At 38.4% G+C, this 27,556-nt stretch overlaps 1 protein-coding gene across 4 annotated transcripts in view; it reads right to left on the reverse strand.

Moving 5' to 3' along the window:
* Nucleotides 1-27,556, reverse strand: part of Fgf12 (fibroblast growth factor 12) — a 557,338-nt gene that overhangs the window by 15,772 nt on the left and 514,010 nt on the right. For all 4 annotated transcript variants that reach the window (XM_060370164.1, XM_060370163.1, XM_060370165.1 and 1 more), the window contains one exon: nucleotides 13,436-13,634. In XM_060370164.1, coding sequence (XP_060226147.1) covers nucleotides 13,436-13,634 — 199 coding nt within the window. The remainder of the gene's footprint in view (nucleotides 1-13,435; nucleotides 13,635-27,556) is intronic.

Consider the following 27,556-nt stretch of genomic DNA (forward strand, 5'->3'; position numbering starts at 1 on the left):
GATGGATTTCCGTATGTTGAACAACCCTTGCATGCCTGGGATGAAGCCTACTTGGCCATGGTGGATGATACCTTTTATATGTTCTTGGATTCGGTTTGCAAGTGTTTTGTTGTGTAATTTTGCATCAATGTTCATAAGAGAAATAGGTCAGAAGTTCTCTTTTTTTGTTGGGTCTTTGTGTGGTTTAGGTATCAAGGTGACCGTGGCTTTGTAGAATGAGTTTGGTAATGTTCCTTCTGTTTTGTGGAATAGTTTGAAGAGAATTGGAGTTAGCATTTCTTTGAAGGTCTGGTAGAATTCTGTTCTGAAACCATCTGGCCCAGAGCTTTTTTTGGAAGGGAGACTGTTGATGACTGCTTCAATTTCTTTGGGGGATATAGGGCTATTCAGTCTTTCTACCTGATCTTGACTTATTTTTGGTAGATCAAATCTATCAAGAAAATTGTCCATTTCTTTTAGATTTTCAAATTTTGTGGCATATAGCTTTTGTAGTACAACCTAATGATTGTTTGGATTTCCTCAGTGTCTCTGTAGATATGCACCCCTTTTCATTTCTGATTTTGATGATTTGGATAATGTCTCTCAGCCTTTTAGTTAGTTTGGCTAAGGGTTTGTCTAACTTGTTGATTCTCTCAAAGAACCAGCTCTTGGTTTCTTTGATTCTTTATATAACCTAAAACCCCTGCTCATATATAGCCCATGATAGGTCAGTATCCAAGCAGGTTCCCTAGTTAGGGGAACAGGGACTATTTCTGACATGAACTCAGTGGCTGGCTCTTTGACCTCTCCCACACCCTGAGGGAGGAGCAGCCTTGCTAGGCCACAGACATGTACATTGCAGCCAGTCCTGAAGAAACCTGATAAGCTAGGGTCAGATGGAAGGGAAGGAGAACTCCCCTATCTGTGGACTTGGAAAGGGGCAGGGAGGAGATGAGGGAGGGAGGGTAGGATTACCAGGGAATGAGGGAGCAGGCTACACCTGGGATACAAAGTTAATAAACTGTAACTAATATTTGAAAAGTAAAAATAAATAAATAAATAAAAACCCTCACGGGAGACTTTACTCTTCCTAGAATGCTAGTGCATTTCCACTGCATGCCTCTCATTTTTCCCATGTGATATAACCTATCCCTTCTCTGTTTTCCCATTACATTCCCAGAGCTCCTTCAACCCTTATCAGATAAGTAAGAATAAGCACCTACTTCAGGAGTGTTAGGGTTGAGAAAACTTGGTCTAAGGGATTACATCATGCTGTCTGTGAGCAGTGGACATATTGAAATAACACACATTCGTGCACACATTTGCTAAGTGTCACCCCTCCGTGGACTTCTTATAAGAAGCTCAAGTCTATAACACATAAAATTTGTTCTGACAATACAACCCATTACTCTTCTCTTTTTACTCATTTGGTAAATATCACCATTATTCACCAGTTGCTCATGTGCTAAGCTTGAAAGTCACCACTGACTTCTTTCTTTCTTTTTTTAATCTAACATCCTGGATCAAATACATTCAAATGCTCGACTAAGTCTAACATCAAAATAAATACAGCCATTTTTTTTCCTCCTTTCATTATAACATCCAGAGTCTGAGCTACCTTCATCCTGGTAGAGATTCTAGCAAACTGCCTTATAATCTTGTTCCAAGTGTGTAAATGACTTCTGAACACATTAAACAGAAAACCTGAGGCCTTATAGCAGCTACAAGGTCTCATATTCTCTGGCCTCTGCTAGCTTTCTTTTCTTTCTACCATTTCCCCCTAAAATCACTCCTTCCAGGCAAGCTACCATCCCTGTTCATAATCAGAAATGCCAGAGTACCTCAGATGTTTGTAACTCTTGTTAATTTTGCCTGGAAAAACAAAACAAAAACCTGTCCCTATATCTTTGGTTAATACTACTAAATTTTATTCCTTCTTAAGTACTAGTAATTCTTCATGTCTAACCAAAAAGCTTTACTTTGATTGCCCCTGTGAGACAGGTTGAGATATTTTTCTTTGGGGACAGCATCTAGTGACAGTGTTCAATGTTTTCCTATCTGTCCACATAACTGCATAAACGTATTTTCTTAGACACTACCAAATTTCCTCTTATGGTGAGTGACACTTTAATAAGTGTTCCATGATCATTTTGCACAAGAATTTCACATGGTTTGTTGCCTCATTGCTGATATCCATATTTTGGATATAGATGAAATTCTACCTCAAAGTCAATGAATCTCTCATTTCCACTGAAGTCCTACACTGTACTTAATCTCTAGAATGTACTTGTGTGACTGCAAAGTGGATGAGGTTGGGGGACAGAGCAGTGTGTGGGGGTCACATTTACCAAGATTATTTAGTTTACTATTATTTCCATTTTAAAAAAATCTTCTGCATTTTCGCAGTATTTCATAGCAAAGTAAAGCAGGAAAACTAACCACACACCCTTCATTCCCTCCACAGGTACCTATGATAAATCATGGAGTCTAGAAAACCAAAGAGCCTGGAAACCATTGGTTCTAGTTTGTGAGTTCCTGGGGTTTTTGTTGTTGTTTGTTTGTTTGAGTATGCCCTCCCCTCCACAACAACATCAATAGCAGCACATAGAATTGAAGAAAAGAATGTCTTGGTCAAGCCAGACTTACAATCTCAGCTGGTGAGGTTCTGACACTTTGGGTTTTAACAAGTCCTCCGGGAGATTCTGAAGAGCACTCTATTTGTAGAGATGCCATATTTAGTTCTCATATGAATGTCAGCTGTGTCACATCTTAAACAATGTGTATGTGTATATAATATATATGTCATGGCCCTGAAGATTTTGACTCTCAACAAGAACATTCATGATCACAGGACTCAATGAAATGAATAAGCCGATTGGCTGTCAAAATGATAAAGCCTGTACACACTTAAACACAGACACACACACACACACACACACACACACACGCACACACACTCCTGGTAGGGAAAATGTGAGATTTGAAATTGAAATACATCATATGGATCTGAGAGAGTTGCTTAATTCTTCTTACAATAAAGTTTCCTCCCAATTAAAATGGGGATAATAACTATCGGATTTCGTATTGCCATGATCTTTGTGACTAACAAAAGATAGTCCAGTTGATTCAGCAAAGTGAGACTAACACAGTGTTATGCAAACAGAGGCCAGGGCTTCAGAGATGAAGCTCATTTATTCCATTTACATACAACCTGATTCTTTAAAGAAGAGAAGAAGATGGAAACTTCTAGTGGTGATGGGGGAGCTCTCATGAAGAAGATCGATGGACATACTTACAAGGCCACTGCAGTTGCTACTGAAAAATTCTCCATTCAAATGGAGACAACAGACCTTCTGTTTTAGATGAAAATTCATAACCCTTGTCTTCTATCAGTTTCTATGAAAGAAGAATGAAATATGACTAACCTATTTTTTATCATTGCCAATTTAATCAAATCTTCTTTGGCCTTCTCTAATTTCCAAGAAATGGAAAGGTGAGATTGTTCTGTAAGTTAATGTTCCATTACAAAATATCCTTCAGGGTAGAGCCTTTCAGAGGCCCGTAGGCTCCTGTCCTGTTCCCTGTCTTCTTCCTTCTCCGATGTCCATTCTCTTTCCCTTTTTGAATGGGGATTGAGCATCTTAGCCAGTGTCTTAATAACAGAACATAGAAGGTCTTGGGCAATGAACATGAAGTAATTTCACACCATAATTAATGTCACATGGAATCTTTTTGGAACTGTGGGAGAAGGTTAAACACTGGGTTAGAAGTGATAGGCCATAGGAAAGTCCCCTATATTCTTAAATGTTTGTTACAAAGGTTGAGAAATTTGAGCAAGAGAAAGTTATATCTTTATATAAAAAGAGAAACAAACAATACTTAAGTGTAAATGAGTGACACCGGTGGATGAAACGTGTTGGCAAGAGGGAAGGACATTTCTTTAAAGATTGATTCCAGAGACCAACAAAAAGTTTAGAAGAGTTATAATGGTTGCAGAGATAAGTGAAACTCAAAAGAGGAAGAGGAGAAGGGAAACAGGAGGAGGAAGGAAGAAAGAGCCAGACATCCAGTGAAAATACTGTTTCCACAATTAAAGGAATATGCAGCACCAGGGAAGGTTTGGCATTCATCTTTCTATATTTATCTTTTAGTCCAGTCCCTACAAAAAGAGCCTCTTTGCACACAAAGTATCTAGTTCTTGTTCCAGATGATTCAAAATATACATCAAAATAAGTATATGGTTTTCATTTTCCCAGTTGGAGCTTCACAATCTTAGGAACCCCGTGTGTTCTCTTTGGTGACTCATGGTGTCGCTGTGGAAGGGAATCCCTGCTGTACAAACTAGAGTCTAGATTTTTTTCATCTAATGTTGTATCTCAAAGAAATTCTTCAAGACAGAAGACAATAAGGCAATTCCCATTTTTCTAAAGAAAAAAAAAGTTAAAGCCATTTTGCTTTAAATCTAGAAAAATTTTGAGACCGTGAACCTTCTTATCACAGCTAAGCCTCAGTTTACTTCTGTGAGGCAGATGGAATTCATAATTGATTTCATTCTCAAAGATGCTTAAGATTGAAGAAGGTAAATTATTTTCTCAAAATTACTTTGCAAGAAATTGCCAATAATAATAAGTAGCCAATCTCAGACTTGCTTATTTGTTATTTCTTAGTTATTTCTTATTTATTTGTTATTTGTTATAACTTGAGAGAAAATTAGTAAAATAATTTGCTCTACACCTGCCAACTGGACACAGTAATTAACTTCGCGCTAAAACATGCCTATCATTTTAAAAATAATTTATTTAATTTTATTTTATGTGCATTAGTGTGAAGGTGTCAGATCCCTTGGAATTGGCAGTAAAGATGGTTGTGAGCTGCCATGTGGGTGCTGGGAATTGAACCCCAGGTCCTTTAGGAAGAGCAGACGGTGCTCTTAACCACTGAGCCATCTCTCCAGCCCCAAAACATGCCTGTCTTAATAACAGTGATGGATTTTAAATTGTAACATGATATGGATATTTAAATTCATGTGTCTGTGAAGGAAAGTTCTTGAAAGGAGCCTGACTCCACTGATCCTTCCGCAAGGCTGGTGAACTGAGCAGAACTGCACCAATCCAATGTTGTAGGTCCACAGCCTCGATTGCAATTTCCCTTGGAGAATTTTTAGCCCCATTAATAGCCATTTTTTTCCCTGTTCTGTATTTGACCTGATATTATCATGACTAACAGGTGGAGCCTTTCGTAATGCACTAACTTATGAAAAGGCTTATGGTCAAAAGGCTATGTCTTCAGAGAGTATAGAAGTCTGCAGCAGAGATGTGTCCCTTTGCTTTATTCTACCTCGATAGAGTCTCCACCAACATATAGATCCTTAAGTTAAACTTTATTTTGTTATTGTTAAAACCTCATCAAACTCTTACCGTATAGGAATATGGAATTTAAGGTAACTTAAATCTGTGTCCAGGGCTGTGGTCTCTCATATTTCATTTCATAATAAACTCTTCCTTGTCCTTTTGGAGGTCAGAGTTTCCTTTGCATATAGAGTGTCAGAGGTAAAATTCACCCACCTTCATCCAATGGAGTCATCAAATAATTTAAATAAATGTAAGGTACCTGTGACCAAACTGGATCAGAATAAGCTGGGCAATTCAATACAAAATTCAGTTCAGACCACCCAGTCTCAAACTTGGTGACCATTGGAGCCATGGGGGCAGCTTTAAAAGTTGTACAAAATTAGGTCACACCCAGACTTAACAGGGCACTTTGAAGGGTTTGCAACTTTACAAACACTTCAGATGGTCAGAATACTGTTGTTTAAGATGTAACAACTGATGTTATTCTGCTAGGACTTAAAATTATATATCTAACAAAGAAACTAGATAACATGTAATTACCCCACAGTAAGGGGAGAGAGAGAAGGCATTGTAATTCTCTTTTCCCATAAAAAAAAAAGATGGTTGGAAATGTGTTGGTATTCCTAATGCAAAAGTTAATAGTTTTATAAGGATGGCTTTCAGTCAGTAAATATTACGGTAATATCTTTCTTTCTCCAGTAGTAAATCCTGGAAACTTTCAGTCTTCTGGTAATACACTGGCTGTCAGACAGGCATGCGCAAACACACACACACACACATACACACACACACATTGTCTTTGAGGGTGAATAACTTGATTATAATTACTCAACCACCTGCAAGAGCTGAGTAATGAGCTTTTGAAGGAGAAGAGGGGAGAAAATGAGGTGTTTGTAGCTTGGTATTTGTCAAAGAGTCTTTGACTCTCTCTCTGAGACTGGAGGTGGAGTTCACCCAAAGACAGTTTAAATCTGGGGTGTCACTTCTCAGTGGTGGAATAATGTTCTAAGAATTGAGGAGCCTGTGCTATTGTTGTAAATTCTAGAGAAGAGCCAAGTAAGGGCAGGCTTACATGCAGTGTACATAGCATTGGGCTTAAATACCACGTCAATCCATCCAACAGATGCATCTACAACCCCTTATTAACACTGTCATTATGTGGAACACCAGGGAGTGAAGGGCTGAAGGGAAACTGGCAAGCGGGTACGTAATTACTACCATGTTATCTGTGTAAGAATTCCAGATCTTTTAGCTGGAAAAACTTGATTTTAGGAATCTGGATATTCATATGAAATCAACAGAGGAATGGGATAACGGCAAAACATTTGGAGAAAACAAAAACGATCACAACACTAAAATAACACAATTTGGCTTTCCACCACCTAGGGCTAATCTACTTTACAGAAGAGCAAGCCATTCATCATGCAGTGCTGGGGTCTGTCAGAGTGGTAATGGTATAAGCAGTGGGTTTATAGATTTATAAAGATTTTCTGGAACATTAAAAATAAAACACCCAACAACCACTCGTTTAAACAGCTATACGCCTAATTGCCTGCAGGGCTATTATTTCACATTTCTTTTCTGAAAGCATCTTCCAATTATATGCTTTATAATTAGACCATGGAGAGAATATTAAGAAAGGAAAATACTTTCTTTCGAAATATGATTTATGAGGAGACTACCTTTTATCTTAAGGTTGATTCAGAACAAATAGATAACGTGAATAACAAATTGCCGGGGTTAGAAATGGCTCATAAAACTTGACTCAGTAGTGCATGCCTGTAATCTCAGCACTAGGGGAGGCAGAGGCAGGTATAAATTTGTGAGTTTGAGACCAGCCTGGTCTACAAAAAGAGTCCAGGACAGCCAAGGCTACACACAGAAGCCCTGTCTCAGAGAATAAAAGTAAGAAATAGCACATAAAACAGTACCTTATTCATTCACTAATTTAATAAAGGAAATGTGTCTAAACTGTTTTATATATAAATCTAATGTGAGGTTCCACCAGACTCTGTAATTTTTCACTAAAGTACTTATGGAAACTCCCACATACCCTTTAGAGAAGATAAAATAATACCGCCCACCTCTACAGGATGGCTGTCTGTCTGTCTATCTGTCTGTCTATCTATCTATCTATCTATCTATTATCTATCTCTCTCCTTTCTTCTCCCTCTCTCGTTCAGATTGTATTTTATTCATGTATCTGTTTTGCCTGTATGCTTGTCTGTGTGATACATGTATACAGTGTGTGAGGAGGCCAGAAGAGGCTGTTGAATCTCCTGGAGCTAGAGTTTTAGCTGGGTATGAGCTGTCATGTAGGTGCTGGGAATTGAATCCTCTAAAAACAAAACAAAACAAAAAAAAAGTAATTAGTGCTCTTATCTGCAGAGTTATTTCTCAAGCTCCTCCCATCATGTCTTCTTTCTACATGTCAAGGGATGAGTAAAGCATGATACCACTACAAATTACGGTTGCTCTGAAAAGCTTTGTATCACATTCCATGTTTTAAACTAGTCTTTCCCTCCTGGAGTAAGAGCCCTGATTCTCTATATTTTTTTAACCGAAACTCAACCCTACAAGTAATTCATATCTTAATTTTCTTATGTATGTAATGCAAAGGTGAATCTATAATATTATGGCTGGAGTTTAGTTTATCAAACCAACAATGTATATGTTAGATATCAGTAGATGTTTCAATGCCAGAAAGAAAAACAAAGAAAAAAATTATATACTTGTGTGTTTGTGAGGGAAGACTACACTATTTCATTGTCAAAAATTTTAGAAATAATTTAGCACAAATTCTTATGGGAAATTAACAGCATTAAAAATAATAGATACTGTAATTGTTATATCTCATTGAATTGGTCTTTTTTATTGTCTTCTTTTATATCTGATCTTAAAGTGTATTATATCTGATGTGAGTATAGGTACTCCTGTCTGCTACTGGTTTCCATTAGAATGGAATGTCTTTTTCTGTCTATCAATATGTCTATCCTGGTGAAGGAAACTTCCTGTGAGCAGCATACTGTTGGATTGGGTGACTCACTGAGTTCTTTATTTCTAAGATTATTGGACCTTATGCTCATTTTTTAAAAATCTATTCAGCCTATATATTATTGTTTTTTTAATAAATTATTCCTTTTTTATTTCTATCAATATTTTAAAAGTAACAGGTACAAAGGCAATGCATTCTTAATTCTTTTTAACCCAGTTTGAACATGGCACTCCATTAAAAGTTCTATGTAGGGATACAAAGTGAATAAACTGTAGTTAATATAACAATTAAAAAATTACAAGAAATATCAGCACAAAAAATAAACAAGAAAATCATATGGTAAAAAAAAACAGTTTTATGTACTCATCTTCAATAAGGATTTTTATATCACTTCACAAACACTTGCTGACAGGCTTAAAACTGACTACTGTGTATCTTTTTTATCGTGGCATATAGTGTCATGGAAGAGACACATCTCCCATAGTTTTAGGCATTTAAACACTTGGTCTGCAGTTGGAGATGGTGTTTGGGAAGGTTAAAGAGGTGCTCTCTTGGTGAAGCTAGATTGTAACTGGGGATCCGGGGACTTTGGGAGTTTAAGGCCTTGTCCCACAACCAGCTTGCTTTCTGTGTTTTCTGTTTACAGTTCAAGATGTGAGTTCTCAGCCTCCTGTTCCTGCTGCCACACTGCCACCACAGTATGGACTCTGACTCTTGACAACCATAAATAAAAATAAACTCTTTCTTCTGTAAATTACCTCAGTCATGGTGATTTATCACAAGGACAGAGAAGCATACCGTGATGCACCATTTCTACACTGCCATTACTGACTTCTCTAAGTGGCTGAATGTTCATAGCTTAGTTCCACTTGCAGGGGTGTATAAAGTAGAGATAGGTGTTTACGTACTGGCTTTTTGCTTCCTGGATTATAATTGCATTTTTTTTTTTGTATCCTTCTAGGCCTATACTCTTGGACAGTTTGCCTAATTGGCTTAAGAATTAGTCACTTCATCTATAAAATGAGAATAACCTAGGGCTAGTTTGAATGTTCATAGAGCTAATATATACAACCGGCCTACTGAATACTAAATTGATAGACTGCATATTGCAAGGATAGTTTGGAAACCCAGTAGGAAGGAAAAAGTTCTCATGCACAGAAAAGAATATCTTAACATAGTCCCAATTATCTTTCTTCCTAATGGAACCCTAACAGTACAAAATACAGCTGCATGGAGAACTCATAGAAAATAGATTGAATTTTGCACATTGACCATTATAACAGACCTGAACAATTTTTGTTATCAGTAATTTATAAGGCCATGAATCTCTCCGAGGATTTGCATGGACTTTTATTCCTACACTGTTGTATATTCCAAGCAAAACAAGGGAGAAGCAATCAGTAAACTGTGTTCAAAAGCATGGAGTCCTCTTGCCTAGTAATTAGATTACACCCACATCCTTTCTGACCTCAGACCAGCCCACGTCACCCCTATTCATGGGAGTTCAGCACTTGACTGCTAAGGGCAGAGTGCTTAGGTTTGAATTCCAGCTCTGCTTCTCACTGACTCCATGACTTGAAACTAATTACGTACTGATTTCTGTGCTTCAGCTTCAACATTTGTGAAGCAAATTATACTAGAACCTGCTTCGTAAAAAAATGGAATAGAAATGAGAAAATAATTGAGTAGAGAAAAGAGAGAGAAGGAATTCTTGAGACACAGAGGAGTCACAGAGAGGAGAGGACTGGCAAATAAGTCAAGGGAGCAACAAAGGTGCCCTCGCTTTTAACATGCCATTTCTGAAATGGCAAATGTCTTAGATGGGAGGGGCTGACTGCTCTTCTTTCATAAGTGCGCCAAGATCTTTACCATAGTCTAGTAGTAAAATGGTTAAAACAACAATGTAGGAGTAAGAAGCAGAAATCTCCATCTTTTAAAAACACCACCTAGAAGAAGAAAGCTTATAAAACTTAACTAATATTATTCATTTTTAAAGAAAAAAAAATGGCTAATACAAAAATGGAGAATTGAATGGTCTTTAATAGAAAAACAGCTAAGTTCCCATCTTCAGAAGCGAGTGTCGTCTCATTCCTTATATTTCACACCTAAGAGTTTCTTCCTACAAATGAACTCAACAAAGAACCTTGGAATTACATACACTCAAGTATTAGCAAATCTGATTTTAAAACGCTATTTTCCCAAAGTATAAAGGGGAAGCCCTTGCAATTCAACAGTAGAAACAAAATTAAAAGCAAACCAACAAAAACAACTCAATGATGCCAGTAAAGGAACCAAGAACATTGTAAAGTGAAGAAGATGCAAGCCAGAGGCAAAAACTGACGTCTTGGTGCCCATTCTACCAGTGTCCGCTCAGACCTGAATATGTATTCGCTATGAAGCCATCCACTGAAAGACTGTATGTTCATCTCTTCTGCCCCTAAGTATGGCTAGCCGTCTAGTTATTACCAGTGAGGTGTTAATAGTGTAGCTATTGGAGACTGTGCTGACACAAAACCTTGCATAGATTTTTCAATCCCTTCTAGTGCTTCCTTGCCCTGTGATTACTGTAATGAAGCTGGCAGGATCACAGTGTGATCCTGAAAAGTGGGCAGAGCACAAGTCTAGGTATGTATTCTACATGGATCTATATTTTGTCTGTCGTTCCAGTTGCACTGTGCAAATCTAAGGAATCATAGGAAGACACTAAGATGAGAGATGTGAAAACTTCTTGCAACCAAGATCCCCCAAACTGGGACAACACAGCAGCATCTCTGGAGAGCTCACTTCCAGATTTAGTTTCTGAGAGAATTAGCATGACTAACCTGCAATTGACATGGACTCTATATTGTGTGAGGTCCATCTTAAGTCTAGTTTATATCACTGTAGGAACTTGCCTGTACCTTTTATTATTTATAGGAAATGCAGCCATAAGCAGAACGCAGAAGCACGTCTGGGACTTGGAATATAGTCATCCCACATATTTCTTTTAGAGATGAACATGCGGCCATCCACCTCAAGAGGAAACTGAACTAACGAGAGTACAGGAAGCAGTTCCAATTAAGAAGGCAGATTATAGATGTGTCCTTTGGGGGAATGGAGTAAGAGGGGTTCTGTAGAACTCCACTGTATATATAAAGAATAAATACACTCATAGATATCTATATTTTTCTAGCTTTTCCAAAGTTTGCTAATGGCTTTGTGCTACTTTTTAAAAAAATGTATACATCAGCTTAACTGTTAAAATAAAAATGATGCAGGAGTTGAAAGGGTTATTTGCCAAAATAAATTCCTAAAAATGGGTGTATTTTCTATGCCAATATTACCTACTTCTTAGGGGCCTTCTGCTCAGACCTGAGAAATCACGTAGTCTCTGCTTTAAATAGAGTCTACCTGCAATGATTTTGTCTGGGTGATCCCTTGTCTCATTTGTATGATTCTGGTCTACCTCTCAATGGCATTCCTTTCTACGGCAATGGCGGTATTTTTCCAATACTAATCTTATAACATGAAATACACCACATTTTCCACTACACTATTGTCATTAGAAACTACATTTCATATCTCTAAGAATATGCCCTCTGGAACATATACCTCTTAGTCTTTACATTTGCTTTGTTCATTCACATGTTCACTTATTCAACTGACAACTGATTATCTATCTCTTTATGACATGCCAAGTAGTGCACATGACAAAAGAGAGATAGGAGAAAACATAAAACACATTCTGCTCATTCAGAGAATGAGTTGACCATGAACGGGCAAAGTCAGTGGGACAGTAGGTACAGCTAGTACAACACGATCAGCATAAAAATATACAGAAGATACAAAAAAAAAAAAAAGCATCCTTGATTCTTCTGGCAAAAAAAAAAAAAAAAAAAATCAGAGAAAAATAATACCAGAAGTATGATCCATTGAATTCATTCTCTGCAAAAGTTAATCAGCAGGTGAGTAAGTGAAAATTAGGGCAGGTGAGATTGAATGCTTGAGACTAACAACAGTACAAGTCTAATTTTAGTTGACTAAAGACTCAAGGTATGAGAAAAAACTCAAGAGGCATTAGGAGTAATGACTGTCACCTCTACCCAGTGTTCTGAACATAGCATGATCTAGGTAGCGATTGACCACTGTGCTCGCATGCTCTGTGAAATGTGCAGCTGGCCCTGTACACACTCTCCAGCCAACCACATCTATGACACTCACAGGGCAGAAGGTCAAACTGAGTCATGGTTGTGGTTCACTGGCTCGATGTGCTTCATTTTGTCAGAAGAGGAGACTGAGCCATGGTTTCCACTAATATAATGATTCTCAGAGAACAATGATGTTGATAAATATCAAGACCACCACTAACTCTTTGATCGCATTAGAAAGCTTAACTGAATGTCAACATGGCCACTCAACATTCCAGGCAGAGAAACTTTGAGAGGAAACTTGTAGTTTTCCTCAACAGGTTTATTCCCCTGCTCAATTTGAAAAAAAAATAAAATAAAAAAAAGTCAACACTATTTTTTTAATTTACTCTGTTTTCTCTTCAGATTATATAACTTTTTTGCCTTTTACTAATGTCAGCACTATATAAAGTGATGAAGGGAGGATAAGTTTTAGGCTCAAATGAGAAGAGAAAAATATTCAAATCAAATAAAACAACACTCGGTTGTTCCTTAGAAAAGAAGAAGAAAATTGATATACAATGTTGTTATAGTTGTTCAAAAAGACATAGAGATCAGCATCAAGCATATTTATAGAATTATTTGAAAAATTTTAAGCACTATAATAATAGTATTGACTTTTTTCCCCAGAGGTATTCTGAGAGATTAAATATTGTGTTTGACAAAGAAGGAAATTACATTCCAAATGGTAAATAAAAACTAATTTTCTACATTTAGGGATTTTCTAGCTTCAACTTTCAAACATATTTTCGCAAGCACCACATCTTACCAAGAGCTTTCTGCTTTCTCTTTTCTCTCTTTGTTGGGAAAGTTCCTATTGTATTTTCTGAGTCTATGTTCTATCAGTTCAATTCAGTCAGAGCCTACAGCACAGGGGACAAGAAGACCCAGTCCTAACACACAGATCGGGATCCAGGCAAGAAAAAAAAAAGTTGCTTTCATACCTTCAATAGGTTTTGGTACAAAATGAGAGGAGGGTTTAGTTTTCTTCACTCTGTTCCCCTTCATGATTTGACCTTCTTTATTGAGTCCTAGAAACCAGGCGCGGCCTGACTCCTGCTGGCGATACAGGGTTGAAGAATAGATCACATAGTAGTTCTCAAACACGGACTCCTTAAATTTGCATTCTGGAGTAAAAACATCCTGCAGAAAAGAACACAGTAAGAGAGGAAGGCGTTAGTAATGACTTAGCATTGCCTACATCCAGCTGGTATGAAACACATATCCAGTGTTCAGAGCAAGTCAGAAGACGCTGCACACAGTGTCAGTTAGCAACCACACGGGGAGTCATTGTGCAAAATCAGAACCCAAGATTAGTTTGTTTTTTGTTTTTTTTTTTTTTTTTTTTACAATCAGCTTTGAGTCCAGAGAGAACAACTTCTCAGATACGGTCATGCATTGGAGGCTCTGGCCTTGGATGGGTCTAAAACTTTATTGAGCACAATGTTTTCTAAATCAAAATGTTTGGTCAGTCCTCATTTTAGTGGTGCTTAGCGTGGACTTAAAGCAGTAGAACTCATCCCTAGGAACCATAATCAGAAGGGAACCACAGACAACATAGACACACCAGGTGTTTTTGAAGGGAATAGACAATATACACAAAAACCTATTACCCCGTGAAAGCTTATTCCCCAATCTCATCGATGCGTTACTACTTTGCTTGATGCTTGTAACTTCCCCCTTTAACTCATTTAAAACATAGTATATTTAATAATCAAAACTTTAGATGAAACAACCTTAGGAGTAGGCAGGGGGAGAAAACACTAATGTTGAAGAATCCTCAGTGAAACACAGGATGACACTGTTTCTCCAGCAAGAAACCTTAAGAACATTTACTTCCTTCCGCCCCATCACTTTAGTGAGAAGACCAAACGTGCTTGCCACAGCGAGTCTTTGGGATTGAAAACACTGGGATGTTTTCAATGTGAGACCTCACAACGCAGCACATTTGCACAGAAAACTCTACAAATGGTGACCACACTGGAAAAAAGCTGGTGGGAAACCATGTCCTTAAGGTGACGCTCCTGAATCTTAGAGAGGGCTAAGAGACAAACAAGTGGGAAGCCAGTGAAGGTTGTCAGTGCTAAGAAGAACAACAGAGTAACTGACCTGGGCCCAGGGGTCCTGCAGAGGCCGAAGCACTAACCAAGGCCCATGTCTGGGCTGAATCTAGGTCCCCTACACATATTTACCCAATGGGCTTACAGTCCCCTAATAAGGGGAGCGGGGGCTATTACTGACATGGACCCTGTTACATGCTTTTCCATCACTTCTCCCTGGAGCGGCTGCCTTTCCAGGCCACTGTGGTAAAGGATGTGCTTAGTCCTGCTGCAGCTTGAAGTGCTGGGGCGAGCTAGTGGGGAGGGGCTTTCCTGAGGGCTAGAGGAGAGGGAAGGGAGAGTGGGACCAGGAGAAGAGGAGGATGGGAACTGTGACCGAGGTGTAAAGTGAACATCTAAATAAATAAAGTTAAAGGTTAAAAAAAAAAAAAAGGAATCTGCTTCATACACAAATTTAAAAAAAAGGGGGACTCCTTTTATTTGAAATGAATCCCACATTACTGACCAAATAATGCCACTGAGAAGGTGGAAATTCACTAACAATAGTAATAGTACATTAAAACTGTTTGCATTAAAACTAAAAGTGAGAATTTTTGAAGTATTATTTTTTTCTAAATTTTTTTTTTCCTGAGAACCTGGGGAATAATCAGGTATGAGAAACTATTTAATATGATGGCAATAGAAACTATGTAGTAAAAAGTGTTGATAATGACGAGAATGTGAAAAAAAAAAACTGTAACTCTCATATATTGCTGGTGGGAGCACAAAATGGTGTCATGGCTGAGAAAGTAGACTGACGTTTCCCCAAAAGAATAAACATACAGCTAGCAATGATCCAAACATTCGACTCTAGCTATGTACCTACAGGAAGTGAAACCATGTCTATAAGGAAGTTTATACATGAATTTTGACAGTAGTATTGGTTACAGAAACAACTCAAGTATCTCTGAGTAGATCAACAAAGTGTGGCATAGCTGTATAATGTATTACTGTTCATTGATAAGTGGAATGGGATTGTGACTTATGTGACAATACAAATGAGCCTTTAAACACATTACGATAAATGGAACACAAGCTCATTAGGCTACACAGCGCAAATGCTACCTGTTATTTGATTCCATTTATATGAAATATTACAGCAAGGTTTATGATATTGCATATAATGAGCAAACAATTTCAGAGATGGAAAGTAATGTATGTTGAGTGCTACCACTGAGTTGGAGTAAAGGAGAGAATGACTGCTTCCCTGGAGAGATGGAAACGAGTCTGAATTCAATAGTTCCTATATTTGTGTAACTGTGTAGAAATACTAAAATCCACCAAACAGTAACTCTTTAAATGTGGATTTTATTGTGTATAAATTATATTTAAAAAAAAAGAATCATAGATGCAGAGTGGCTGAAGAAGACGAGAGGAAACAATAAAGCCATATTTGTTACCTGGCAGCATTGATCTTATCAATATGTGCTTTTTATGACATCATGCCCATAAGAAGAAGGAATGAAGCCATTGCCAAGTATAGGAATTAAAGAAGTACATATTCAGTGTATTGAAAGTATCATTAGGATAGACATCGGAAGTGGGAGAAGACAGGAAACAGGATAGGAGAGTACCACAGAGGGCCTCTGAAAGACTCTGCCCAGCAGGGTATCAAAGCAGATGCTGAGGCTCATAGCCAAACTTCTGGAGATAGTTAAAAAAAGATTTGATACAAATGGACACAAATTATAAACCTTCAAAATTTACAGAGCCTCCTGTTAACACTATCCTTATGAGAAAAAGCTTGCATTTTGTTCTTTTGACATGTATTACTGTGTTGTCTAGCATCCAGAAACCTATGCACAATACTTGAAACAAAGTATATAGTCGTTTAAAAGTCTCTGACCAAGACTTGAACAATCACACACATTCAGATGGGTTCTAAGATTATTCAATGACTGTCCACATTGACAACGCGTTTCGCATGAAGTAAAGACAGTCATTCTGGGAGCCAAAGGAGACAAGACCCTAGAGTGCTTTGACTAATATTCAAAACAGAGCCAACAGTTGTGTAAAGGAGTAGTTTTTCCTCTTGCAAATTCACATTGCAACTTGTGAATTCATATCTCTGTGATCCTGAGCTCCTTGCATAATGTGGCCATTACAGTAAAGTTTATCCACACACTTTTTTTTGATGAAGTAGAACTTCTCTACACATGCATCATGTATGTAGAAGAGGTAAGTGCTCATGCTACAACCCAGTCCACTATTTTTTTAACAATTATTCATTTAGTATAATATTAGTGATTTCAATGTAATATTAATGGGTCAATAGTGTTCTGAAATAAATATTTATGAGTTTTCTGTGTTTTGGTTCCAGCACTTTACAAGCCTAGGAGAAGCTCCTTTTGGCCCTCTAGACATTTCTCCAGCCAAGGCTCTCTTTCAAAAGGTCAGAACATTCACTCACCTTGATCCAGATGATAAATGAATACTGAATCATTATTCAAGCCCATGATGCTCACTTAGGTCCCCTGCCAAGGTCATTCCATCCTGTCTCATTCCAATTTGACCCTGAGGAATTCTAGATTCACACCTTCAGAGTTGTATGCAGCACTTGGATTCCCTCCCACTTCAGATGTATTCCTGACTCCCTTCTTTCCACTTAGACTTCTGATCCACATGGTTTCTGGCTTCCTAGATGGTAGTTGATGAGTATTTCCTTCTTGGCCATGCTCTAATTGTGGTCATGTATGCAGTAATTAGTCTCACTTAAATGCAGTTCCTTGGAAGATGCACATACCATGACGAATAAGGGGGTTAAAATTCAGAGAGTCTAATGAACATATGGAAAAATGCTATATTTTTCCACGGGTTACAACATTGATATTGATCTCATCACATGCCAGGTCCCCACCACACTGCACTTCCTCAGTCATGGCCATGACACTCTCTCAACTCCTCTGTCGTATAGATCCATGAAGGATGCTGCTCACAGTAACATTAGGTGATGCCGAACTCTCCCTGATGTGTTTCTCAGAGCATTTTCGTATTTCTTCTAATATTTAATGTGTTGTCTGTGCCATCATGGTTCGGCCACCTCCCATATACGCACTGTACTGTCCCAGAGCACATTTTTTTAAGTCCCAGCACATTTAGCACTCATTTTATTCTTGTTGAAACAAATAGTCAAAATATTATACACCAGAGAAACAGTCATGATAATGTATAACAATATAGAAAAACGATTGACAGAACAGAGTTGGTTGTATTATCCCAAACATACCATTTTATATTGGTTTAAAAACTTTGTTTTCTTATCTATAAGTGAAAAGACAATTTTTTGTATGAAAATGTTATGAAATTTAGTAAAATAAAATGTGTTACCTTCTAAACTCTTTCTCCTTTCATGCTGAAGATTTTCCTTCTAAATTTACCAACAGAATTACTTCCGTGAACACATATTCATTGTATACATGTATGTATAGCTACTTGAAACAGCAAATTAATGGGAATAATCAGGAGCCAGGTACCATTAATATTCTGCCCAGATACAGTCTCCAGACTCCAGTGATGGAGTGCGGTTACTAAGACCTAAGACATGGATGCTGAGGTGGAAACTTACTTCTCCAGCCTCCTACACAAACAAAAGCTTAGAGACTGCAAGAGAGTGCCAACTGACTATCTGAATCCATGTAAAGAAATGAAACTTCTTATTAAAAATTGTTGGACAATCCCAGCACCCATGAAGCTGAGGGAGGAGGATTGGTGAGAGTTCAAGTCTACATGAATGACGGGAGGACAACAACAGATCTTTTATCAGAGAAATGTAGACTTTAGTGCACGAAACATACATTTAAAACAAAACATTTCTCTTATTTGAATTTTTATTATTTTGTTTATTTGATTTTCAAGATTCCAGTGGGCTCTGTGATTCCCCTCTAGGAATCTCTAAGTTTATTTTAAGTCTTGGATTTCAAAAATGTAGGGGTTTTCTCCTGTGATAACTGAGTAATAAAAGGCTTTGTATTAGAAGCAATATGTAACCCGAGGCATGACATATTGTAGCGGTAACTCCATTCATTACTTTTCTTTTGCTATCACCAGAGAGAAGAATTGCAGCACGGAGCATCAGGGAAGGCACATCTGAGAGCTCACTTCTCCAATCACACAGTCTGCTCCCCGCTCCCACCCCGACCCCGTGACACGCTTTCTCTGCTAGGGGCCATACCTCCTAAACCTACCCAAACCATGCCACCAACTATGAAGCAACTAGTCAAATGCCTGAGAACATGGGGTCCACCATGTCATTCAGACAACCTCAGGTGTGTCCTGTCACCCAGCTCCAGACCTTGGCATGCTCACTCATTAGGTTTAAAGAGTTTCCCGGAAGTGACTGCAGTGTTTGGAGAGTGACTGTAGTGAGGAAGGAATTCAATTAGAGACTTTGCTGCTGCCTCCAAGGTGTAGGCCAGAGGAACATGGCTGGGATGTGCTGTGCACAGAACACCTGAGCTACAGGGTGACTAGAATACTGCTATCAAGTACCACAGACACCACAGATTCTTTTTATTTTTTTTAAGCATTGAAGGGAAAGTAAGAGTATTAAAAAAAAAAAAAAAAAAAGCAAATGAATGCCGGGAAAGTGCAGCACCTGACATTGTCTCCCTAAGAGTGCTGTACACCTACACCTCACAGATGTGCTCCGAGCTGGCGCAGTCAGGGCTGCTGGTGCTGTCACATTAGCCACTTTCATTTCAATAGCCTGAACAGACTCTGCTAGACAAACAGTCCTGATGGTGCTGAAAAGCCAGAACTGTGTTTAAAAACGAAAGAAAAAATAATCTTGACTGTGACACTTCTTGCTGTGATGATGAGTCCTCTGAAGAAAAATTCAAAGTAAACACATTTACCTTCAAAAAGCAAATGGGGAGAATGGAGCCTGGCTTGCTCTGTGCTTTTCTCTGAAGCTCTGGGTTAGGGGAGTAGCATTTCACTCTTGTGATTTTCGACATGCTATCGTAAAGACAGAGTTCACAAACATTATTTGTTTGATTTCGTAAAAGATGCTAAATGCAAAGGTAGTTCTTAGATATCTATCTTGACGATGAGCAAAAGGATCCTTGAGATTCAGAGCTGAAAATTTTATAGCTGAGGAAAACAAGGCTCGAAGAAGGAGAAGGGTGTGACCCAATCATGATCTCAGGGGTTAGTTAATTTAAAAGTTGGGATTAGAGCCCGGTCTTCAGGTCAGAGATCTCCCCTCAGCATGCCACTGGTGCTGTGGTTGAGTTCTGCTCCTGCACAGATTGGCAAAAGCTTGAACATATAATTATATACATTTCCCACTGATTAGATGATCTAGACCAATGTACTTCAATTCATGTAATAGTTGCTAATTTGATTAACAGCAATAATGAACATTTTTGTTCCAGACCACTTATATTGTAGATAGCAAATATTTTTCTTGCATGGGTCTGTAAAACAACCATACATGGAGTAAGGACACGCAAAATGTAACAAGAAGTGATCATTTTATCTAAATCAGGTAAAGATAAGACAAGCTTGATGAATGATTTTAACTAGGGACAGTTAATGGAGGAACAAAAAAGAGCTTTAAAGTAGAATTGGCATTTGTGGACAGAGAGAAAGCTGAATAAAAAGAAAGGGCAGGCTCAATCCATCTTCAAGCTTCTACTTAAGGGTCTCTCTCCTCTCTCTTTCTCTGTGTGCGTGTGCGCACTGGTGTGTGTCTGTGTTCATGTGGGGGTCAGAAGTTGATCTTGATGAATTCCTCCACCACTCAAACTTATTTTTGAGACAAGATCTCTGGCCAAATTTGGAGCTAACAAACGACAAGTTCAGCTGCAGGTGAGATTCAGGGCTTTAGTCCCTGCCTTCCCAGTGCTAGGATTATAGGTATATGCATTCATGCCCAGCTCTTTCTGCCGGTGCTGGGGAGCCCAAACTTGGTTCTTGTGGCTGTGAAGCAGACACTTCAGTTCCTTCTCATCAATACTCTTAAGAGTGTAATTTTCTCTGGAAAACTGTAAGTTGACAAGTCTACTCAGAGCATCTTCTTAAACATTATGAGATGGTGGACAGATGTCCTGTTCCTATAAACACGCATGCTTATCTCTCTTCCCCTTAACACAAAGTTTGCCTACAGATTCATGCAAACAATGATTCATACCTGTATGGATTATGAATGTCTTCTTCTTTACTCTAAGACTGCTGCTAAAAATATATATGTGTATATATATATATGTGTATATATATATATATATCGTAAATTGGTTCAAGTCATAGCATCTGGCTGCAGAAACCTCTACATGACTGTGGAGGAGCAGGTGATCTCAGCCTGTGCCAAATGCCCAGGGTAGTATGATAATGTGGTTCTAGGTAATAGCTCACCACGCCCAGTACAGAGAGCTTCAGTGGCTAAACTTCCACTTAACCAACCCCCCTCCCCAGAGCTAAGTAAGGAAATTGAAAACTTAGACCAACTATTTGCGGTTTCTTTCTTGAAGTATTTTAATTGAACCATAAAAGTTATAGCTTACAATCAATGAACAAACATTTAAAGTATCTAAAAAGTAACAGCCTTTTGCTTGTCATTCAAAACTATAAATAGAAACATCAGTTCTATAGGGGTCCATAGGATTCTGGAATGAAGGTATGTTTGAATCAGCATTTATTTTTTTCTGTGCTAAATTACAAAAGATAATGTTGGGAGACTTAAGGAAGACTTTTCTCTCTTGAACTGAGAACCAATTATATAGCACTATAAATTATTTTAACTTTACAAAGAGGCATTAATGTACATTAAACACAGCACATAAATGATGCTCTGGGCCTCGGAGAATGTAAGGAGAATGCTAATGCTTCAAGCATGAACACAGAGACCTGCATGTAAACCACTCAGTAGAAAAACACACCAAAATGTCTACATACTTTACCACTGTACGTAAAGTCTGACATAAAATGTCATTTCATATATAGCCCCTGAACTGGTTTATTCAATACAAAGTAGTCCTGAATTATATAAACACAGTTATGAAAATATACAGAGCGTGTTATATTTATATATTTATGTATATGCAAGTAACAATAATAATAATAATAAGAAGAAGAATCCATCAGTTTAAGAGCTAGTGAGGTGGAACATGGGAGGAGTTGGAGGGATGGACTGTATAAAAGAAAAGGGAAAGGGGCAAGTAATGTAATTAGATTTTAATTTTAAAAAGCAAAACAAGATTTTAAAAGACTTTCAGTTCAATTTTTCTTTCCGTGGAATGCTGCATTATATGAGAGAGGAACAATTTGTTTCATTTTCTGCATTTTTTTCTCACAAAAATACAATAAAAAGTTAGATGAGTGGTTTGAAAAACATTTGATAAGGCATTGTTTAATATGAATCATCCCTTCTGTTAACTCTGTGTTCTTTTACTTGTCTCCAAATTCAGTTTCAAAGTTTAGGGTTCAGTCTTTGATTAGCACTTGACTTTTGCCCTCGGCTGCTCCAGAAATATGCCGGTGAGTTTAATCACAGCTTCAGCTCTTCTCAGATAGTTTTCAATTTGATATTTTAAATTTCTTTTCTCCATTGTATTTGTCTGTGTTAATAGAGATAATTAGGCTGAAAGAAAGCGGAGGGTTTTCTTCTGAGCCAGACTCCATTATCCTCTAAAAGAGAGAGGCCTCACAAGCAAAGTCAACTTCACTAGAGTTCTCTTCTAATAAGAAAACAGCGAGAGGCAATGTGTCTCAGCATATCACCAGTTGAGCTTGTGCTCAGGATGATGGGAGCCTGACCATTTCCTCTAATAGAACCAGTATGCTAATTTCCAGCATTTGGCTTTTGAAGAGCTGCATTTAAAATTACTGTGTGGGAGAACAGAACAATATGTGAAGGAGGCATTATGTTAGACTCCACAAGCTTCTGATGCATACAGTCAGTTGTGTTGGAACAAAGGTAAAAACAAAAGGTATAAAGTATATCTGTTGGTTTCTTATACATCAAACTATAAGCAATGTATGTATCTGTCTGACGTTTATATCTTCATATATATATGTACGTATATACATACATGTACATCTACATTGTATACATATACCGATACCTATGCCTATATATATATATGTGTGTGTGTGTGTGTGTGTGTGTGTGTATGTGTGTGTGTGTTTGAGACAGGGTTTCTCTATGCAACCTTGGCTGTCCTCGACACATTTTTACACCAGGCTGGCCTTGAACTCACAGAGATCCACCTGCTTCTCCCCAAGTGCTGGGATTAGAGGTATGCATCCCTGTACCTGGCACCATCTTATATATTTTAAAACAACTACAGCCAGTTCAGCCACAGTAGGAGGGGAACAAGGTTACTGTGAAGTTGACAAAGTTGGATGCTGTGTATTTAGTTCCAGGATAATTACCGACATAATCATATAATTGATATAGCATTTCGGTTAACATTTAATAACCTGTTCATGTTCTAATGTATTTTAATAGTCTAGCCATGTTCTAGTGGCTTTTTTAATGATGTAAACATTAATAAGTGTCTCGTGGAGTAAAACAGTTTGTGACGTTATGAAGCATAAGGTGGTATGATGTTTCCTTCTTGAACAAGGAGGTGACTGAAGAATGTTTAAACTTTAGGAGATAGACAGAGAAAGCAAAGGGAAGGTAAGAAAAAAGGAGGGAGAAAAAATGAAAATGAATGGGGAAAGGAAAAGAAGACTGGTAAATTTTCCTTAGCATGTGGAAGTCACCTCTGGTTGATAGCCAGAAAGTGAAGAGTAGCAGAAGGTAGGCATTGAAGCAGGGGGAGATCATGAGTTTGAGGCCGGTCTAGACTACATAATAAAATAACCCAAACTAAGCAAATAAGAATGTAGCATAGCCATGAACTTGAAGAAGAGTATGGGAGGGCAAATAGAGGGAAGGGGGAAGGGGGGGACGAGAAATGTAACACATTCCTTTCCAATCCCAACTTTCCAGTTCATCCCTGTGAAGCTGAGAGATAGGAGTTTCCCAAAAAAGGGTGAAAGTTGTATTTATTCAACCATCTGATAGATTATTTTATTACCCAATAATAATTTTAATACTTAATAATTATGGCATTCGGTGAATGAAATCTAGAATTTAAGTCACTAATGACGGATTGACCTTAGAGGCATGGAGTTTTTCGTGTTCCGCATTCCACACCATCTGGCTATTGAGGGAAATATGGTTCTGACCTTCCAGAAGTTACTATGGCATTAAAACTGAAATCATGCATGTTTCATCTCAGTTTTGTTTTCCCGAGGACCTACTTAACCTCCAATTCCACAAGGCTGCCACTAGGTGGAGCAGTGGTGACTTGGTTTCAATGGGCTTCAGATGTTACCACCAAAGGCAGTTATCAGTCCATGATTCTTCTTTTTTTTTTTTTTTTTTTTTTTTTTTTTTCATTTTTCTTTCAAAAACTGAAGTGAGCAAATAAGATGTAATCTTCCTGGAGCAATTGTATGGTACATGATACCTGGATTAAAATTTCTTTTTGAGAGGTGGAACAAAAGAAAGTCTAGGGCTTTGATAGAAAACAATGGGTTCCATGCCTTCCTGTGCCATTTGTTAGTTGGGCAAAACCCAGCATGCTTCCTGATTTCTATGAATCACTGCTTATCAAATCAACATTTCAGTCTTCACACACTCTTAAAAAAATTGTTGGAAGATAAATGAAGCCATGTGTTGCAACATGATTTGGGAAGAACAACTGGCTATACATCTGATTCCTCGGTTTTCATTAAAACACTAAAGGTTTTAGGCATTGTTAGAGCCTCATTCTTCTTTCTGATGAATTAGCTGAAGTCCTCTGACCATCCCTCTCCTCGGTCCCGGAGTGCACTAACTCTGATTAAGGGAAGCTCATCCAGGGCTCCGGCACATTAATATCAATGAGGTTACATAAGCACTCAACGCTTGAGCATGGGTCCCCTGAACTCTGGTGCTCTGTGGAAACTGCCCATGGGGACTTCCAGATTCTCCTTGCTTTCCCTGTTTGCTCTTTTGCTTCCCTTCCACAGTTAGACGTGTCCCAGGGAAAAAGAAAACAAACGTTACATCATCTTTGTAGGAAGGGACTGCGCCTCCTCTTCTCTGAGGTGAGCACAATTTTCATTTTCAAAATTACAGAAAGACTAGCAGTGTCCAAACAATAATCGCTCAACCATCAGATTCATTTACTTAGCTCAGAATCATACTGAAAATATAACGTCGGCACCTGTTTTCTCCTCTGCCCTCTATTGTGGAAATAATCGGGCGTTCCAGTTTAAAAAATAAATTCCTATGTTGAGGCTGAACCCCAGTACCTCAGAGTGTGGCTGATTTTGAAACAGGGCATTTAAAAATGTGCTTGCACTAACATGAGGCTGTTGGGGTGAAATTTAAACCTGTCTGTATTAGGGTGAATATTTAACCCATCTGACCAGTAGATTTTTAATAAGGGGAAATTTGAGCATACACAGAGACAAAGGCACACATGCACTGAGGGACGCAGGAACTGCGTCGGCAAAAGAGTGGCCACCTGGGAACCAACATGAAAGGCTGCAGAGGAAGCTGTCCCACAGCCACATGGATCTTCAGCTTCAAGGATCTCCAAAATGGTCATCAAACAGATGTCTATTATTTAAATAACTAACTTAGGCTACCAGAGTTTGTGATAACACCAAGCAGGACTTTATAAACACTTTTGTGTTTGAAAGATAAGAAAAGGGGGTGGGGTTAGAGAAGACTAAAACACAGAAGGTTAAACAGAAATCAAGACAAAAACAAATAGGAACAGCCATGGAAATCATTGAACTACAAACACTCTGTGGGAATAAGGAAAATGGGCTTTAAAAAGAAGTCTTGAGAAAGAGAAAAAAAAAGAATTTAGATCATTTTGAACTCATATCATTTAGGCTTTACACTCTTATCCATACACTTTTCCAAAATAAAAAAAAAAATAGAATGGTCAAAGCTCTATAGTTGTTACATGAACAACAATAAATAAATATTTCAGTGGCAAACAAATGGACACGTCTTTTGCAAGTTAATTCTCCAATAAAATTTTACGCTCTAAGAATTTCCATGTTTTCATCAATAATTTTTTGAGTTTATGTTTATTTTAATTCTTTATTAATTACATTTTATTTACTTTGTATCCCCCCATGGTTCCCTCCCTCCTCCCATCCCAATCCCTCCCTTCCTCTACCCTCTGCATGCATGCCCCTCCCCAAGTCCACTGATAGGGGAGGTCTTCTTTTCCTTCCTTCTGATCCTAGTCAATTAGGTCTCATCAGGAATGGCTTACATTGTCTTCTTCTGTGGCCTGGTAATGCTGCTCCCCCCTTAGGGGGAGGTAATTAAAGAGCAGGCCAATCAGTTCATGTCAGAGACAGTCCCTGTTCCTATTACAATGGAACCCCCTTGGATACTGAACTGCCATGGGCTACATCTGTGCAGGGGTCTTAGGTTATCTCCATGCATAGTCCTTGGTTGGAGTATCAGTCTCAGGAAAGACCCCTGTGCTCAGATTTTTTGGTTCTGTTGCTCTCCTTGTGGAGTTCCTTTCCTCTCCAGATCTTACTGTTTCCCACTTCTTTCCTAAGATTCCCTGCACTCTGCCCAAAGTCTCAGCATCTGAATTGATAGTCTGCAGGGCAGAGCCTTTCAGAGGTCCTCTGTGTCAGGCTCCTGACTTGTTCCCTCTTTTCTCCTTCTTCCGATGTCCATCCTCTTCACTTTTCTGTATAGCAATTGAGCATTTTAGCAAGAGTCCTCCCTCTTGATTAGTTTCTTTAGGTGTACAGATTTTAGTAGGTTTATCCTATATTATAGGTCTTTATGAGTGAGTATATACCATGTGCATCTTTCTGCTTCTGGGATAGCTCACTCAGGATGATCTTTTCCAGATCCCACCATTTACCTGCAAATTTCATGATTTCCTTGTTTTTTATTGCTGAGTAATATTCCACTGTGTAGATGTACCACAATTTCTGTATCCATTCCTCCACTGAGGGGCATCTGGGCTTTTTCCAGCTTCTGGCTATTACAAATAAGGCTGCTACAAACATGGTTGAGGAAATGTCCTTATTGTGTACTTGAGCCTCTTTTGGGTATATGCCTAGGAGTGGTATAGCTGGATCTTGTGGAAGCGCCAATAATTGTTTTAAAGAAAAAATGATTAATTTGTTAAAACTGAGTCATAATATTCAGAAAGAAAGCAGATGGTTACTCCAATAACAGTGATGTCACTATTGTACCAGTGGATACAGCTTGCCAAGCAGGTTAGTAGCTTGCAGGCCTCAAAGCAGGGTAAAACCATCCATGACTGTCTCCAGTAGCCTACATAGGAATGTAAGAGCTAGCCAGCAAGGAGAAGGCATCCAGGACAATTCCAGCCAGACTGCACTGTATCCTACAACAAATCTCCATTTTCTTCTGCAATGAGTTTTTGTTTGTTTGCTTGCTTATCAACCAGTTCTAGTGGCCAACCATGAACAATGGCAACAGTTTTTACTGTTCTGGTGGCCTCAAGAGCCTCTGTGACAAATGACAAGTATCCCACATATAGCATTGAAATTTTGGTTTAATAATCAATGTGGGAACAGAGACTGTCTCTGACCTGAATTTAGTGCCCTCTCCTTGATCATCAACCCCTCAGGGTGGTGCAGCCTTACCTGGCCACCAAGGGAGACAGGGCAGCCACTCCTGATGAGACCTGATAGACAAGGATCTGATCGGATGGAAGGGAAAGAGGGCCCCCCTTATCAGTGGACTGGGGGAGGGGCATTCGTGGAGAAGGGGAAGGGAGGGTGGAATTGCGAGGGAATGAGGAAGAGGGCTACAGTTGGGCTACAAAGTGAATAAACAGTAATTAATAAAAAATAAATTGAAATAATATAAAAAATAGTCAATGGTTTCTGGGAGTTGTATTATCTACCTCCATTCATATATGTTTAATTTTTTTTTAATTATAGGTGCCATATAGCTTTTTCATACAA

Source organism: Meriones unguiculatus, chromosome 17, assembly GCF_030254825.1.
Source record: "Meriones unguiculatus strain TT.TT164.6M chromosome 17, Bangor_MerUng_6.1, whole genome shotgun sequence".
Classification (NCBI taxonomy): domain Eukaryota; kingdom Metazoa; phylum Chordata; class Mammalia; order Rodentia; family Muridae; genus Meriones; species Meriones unguiculatus.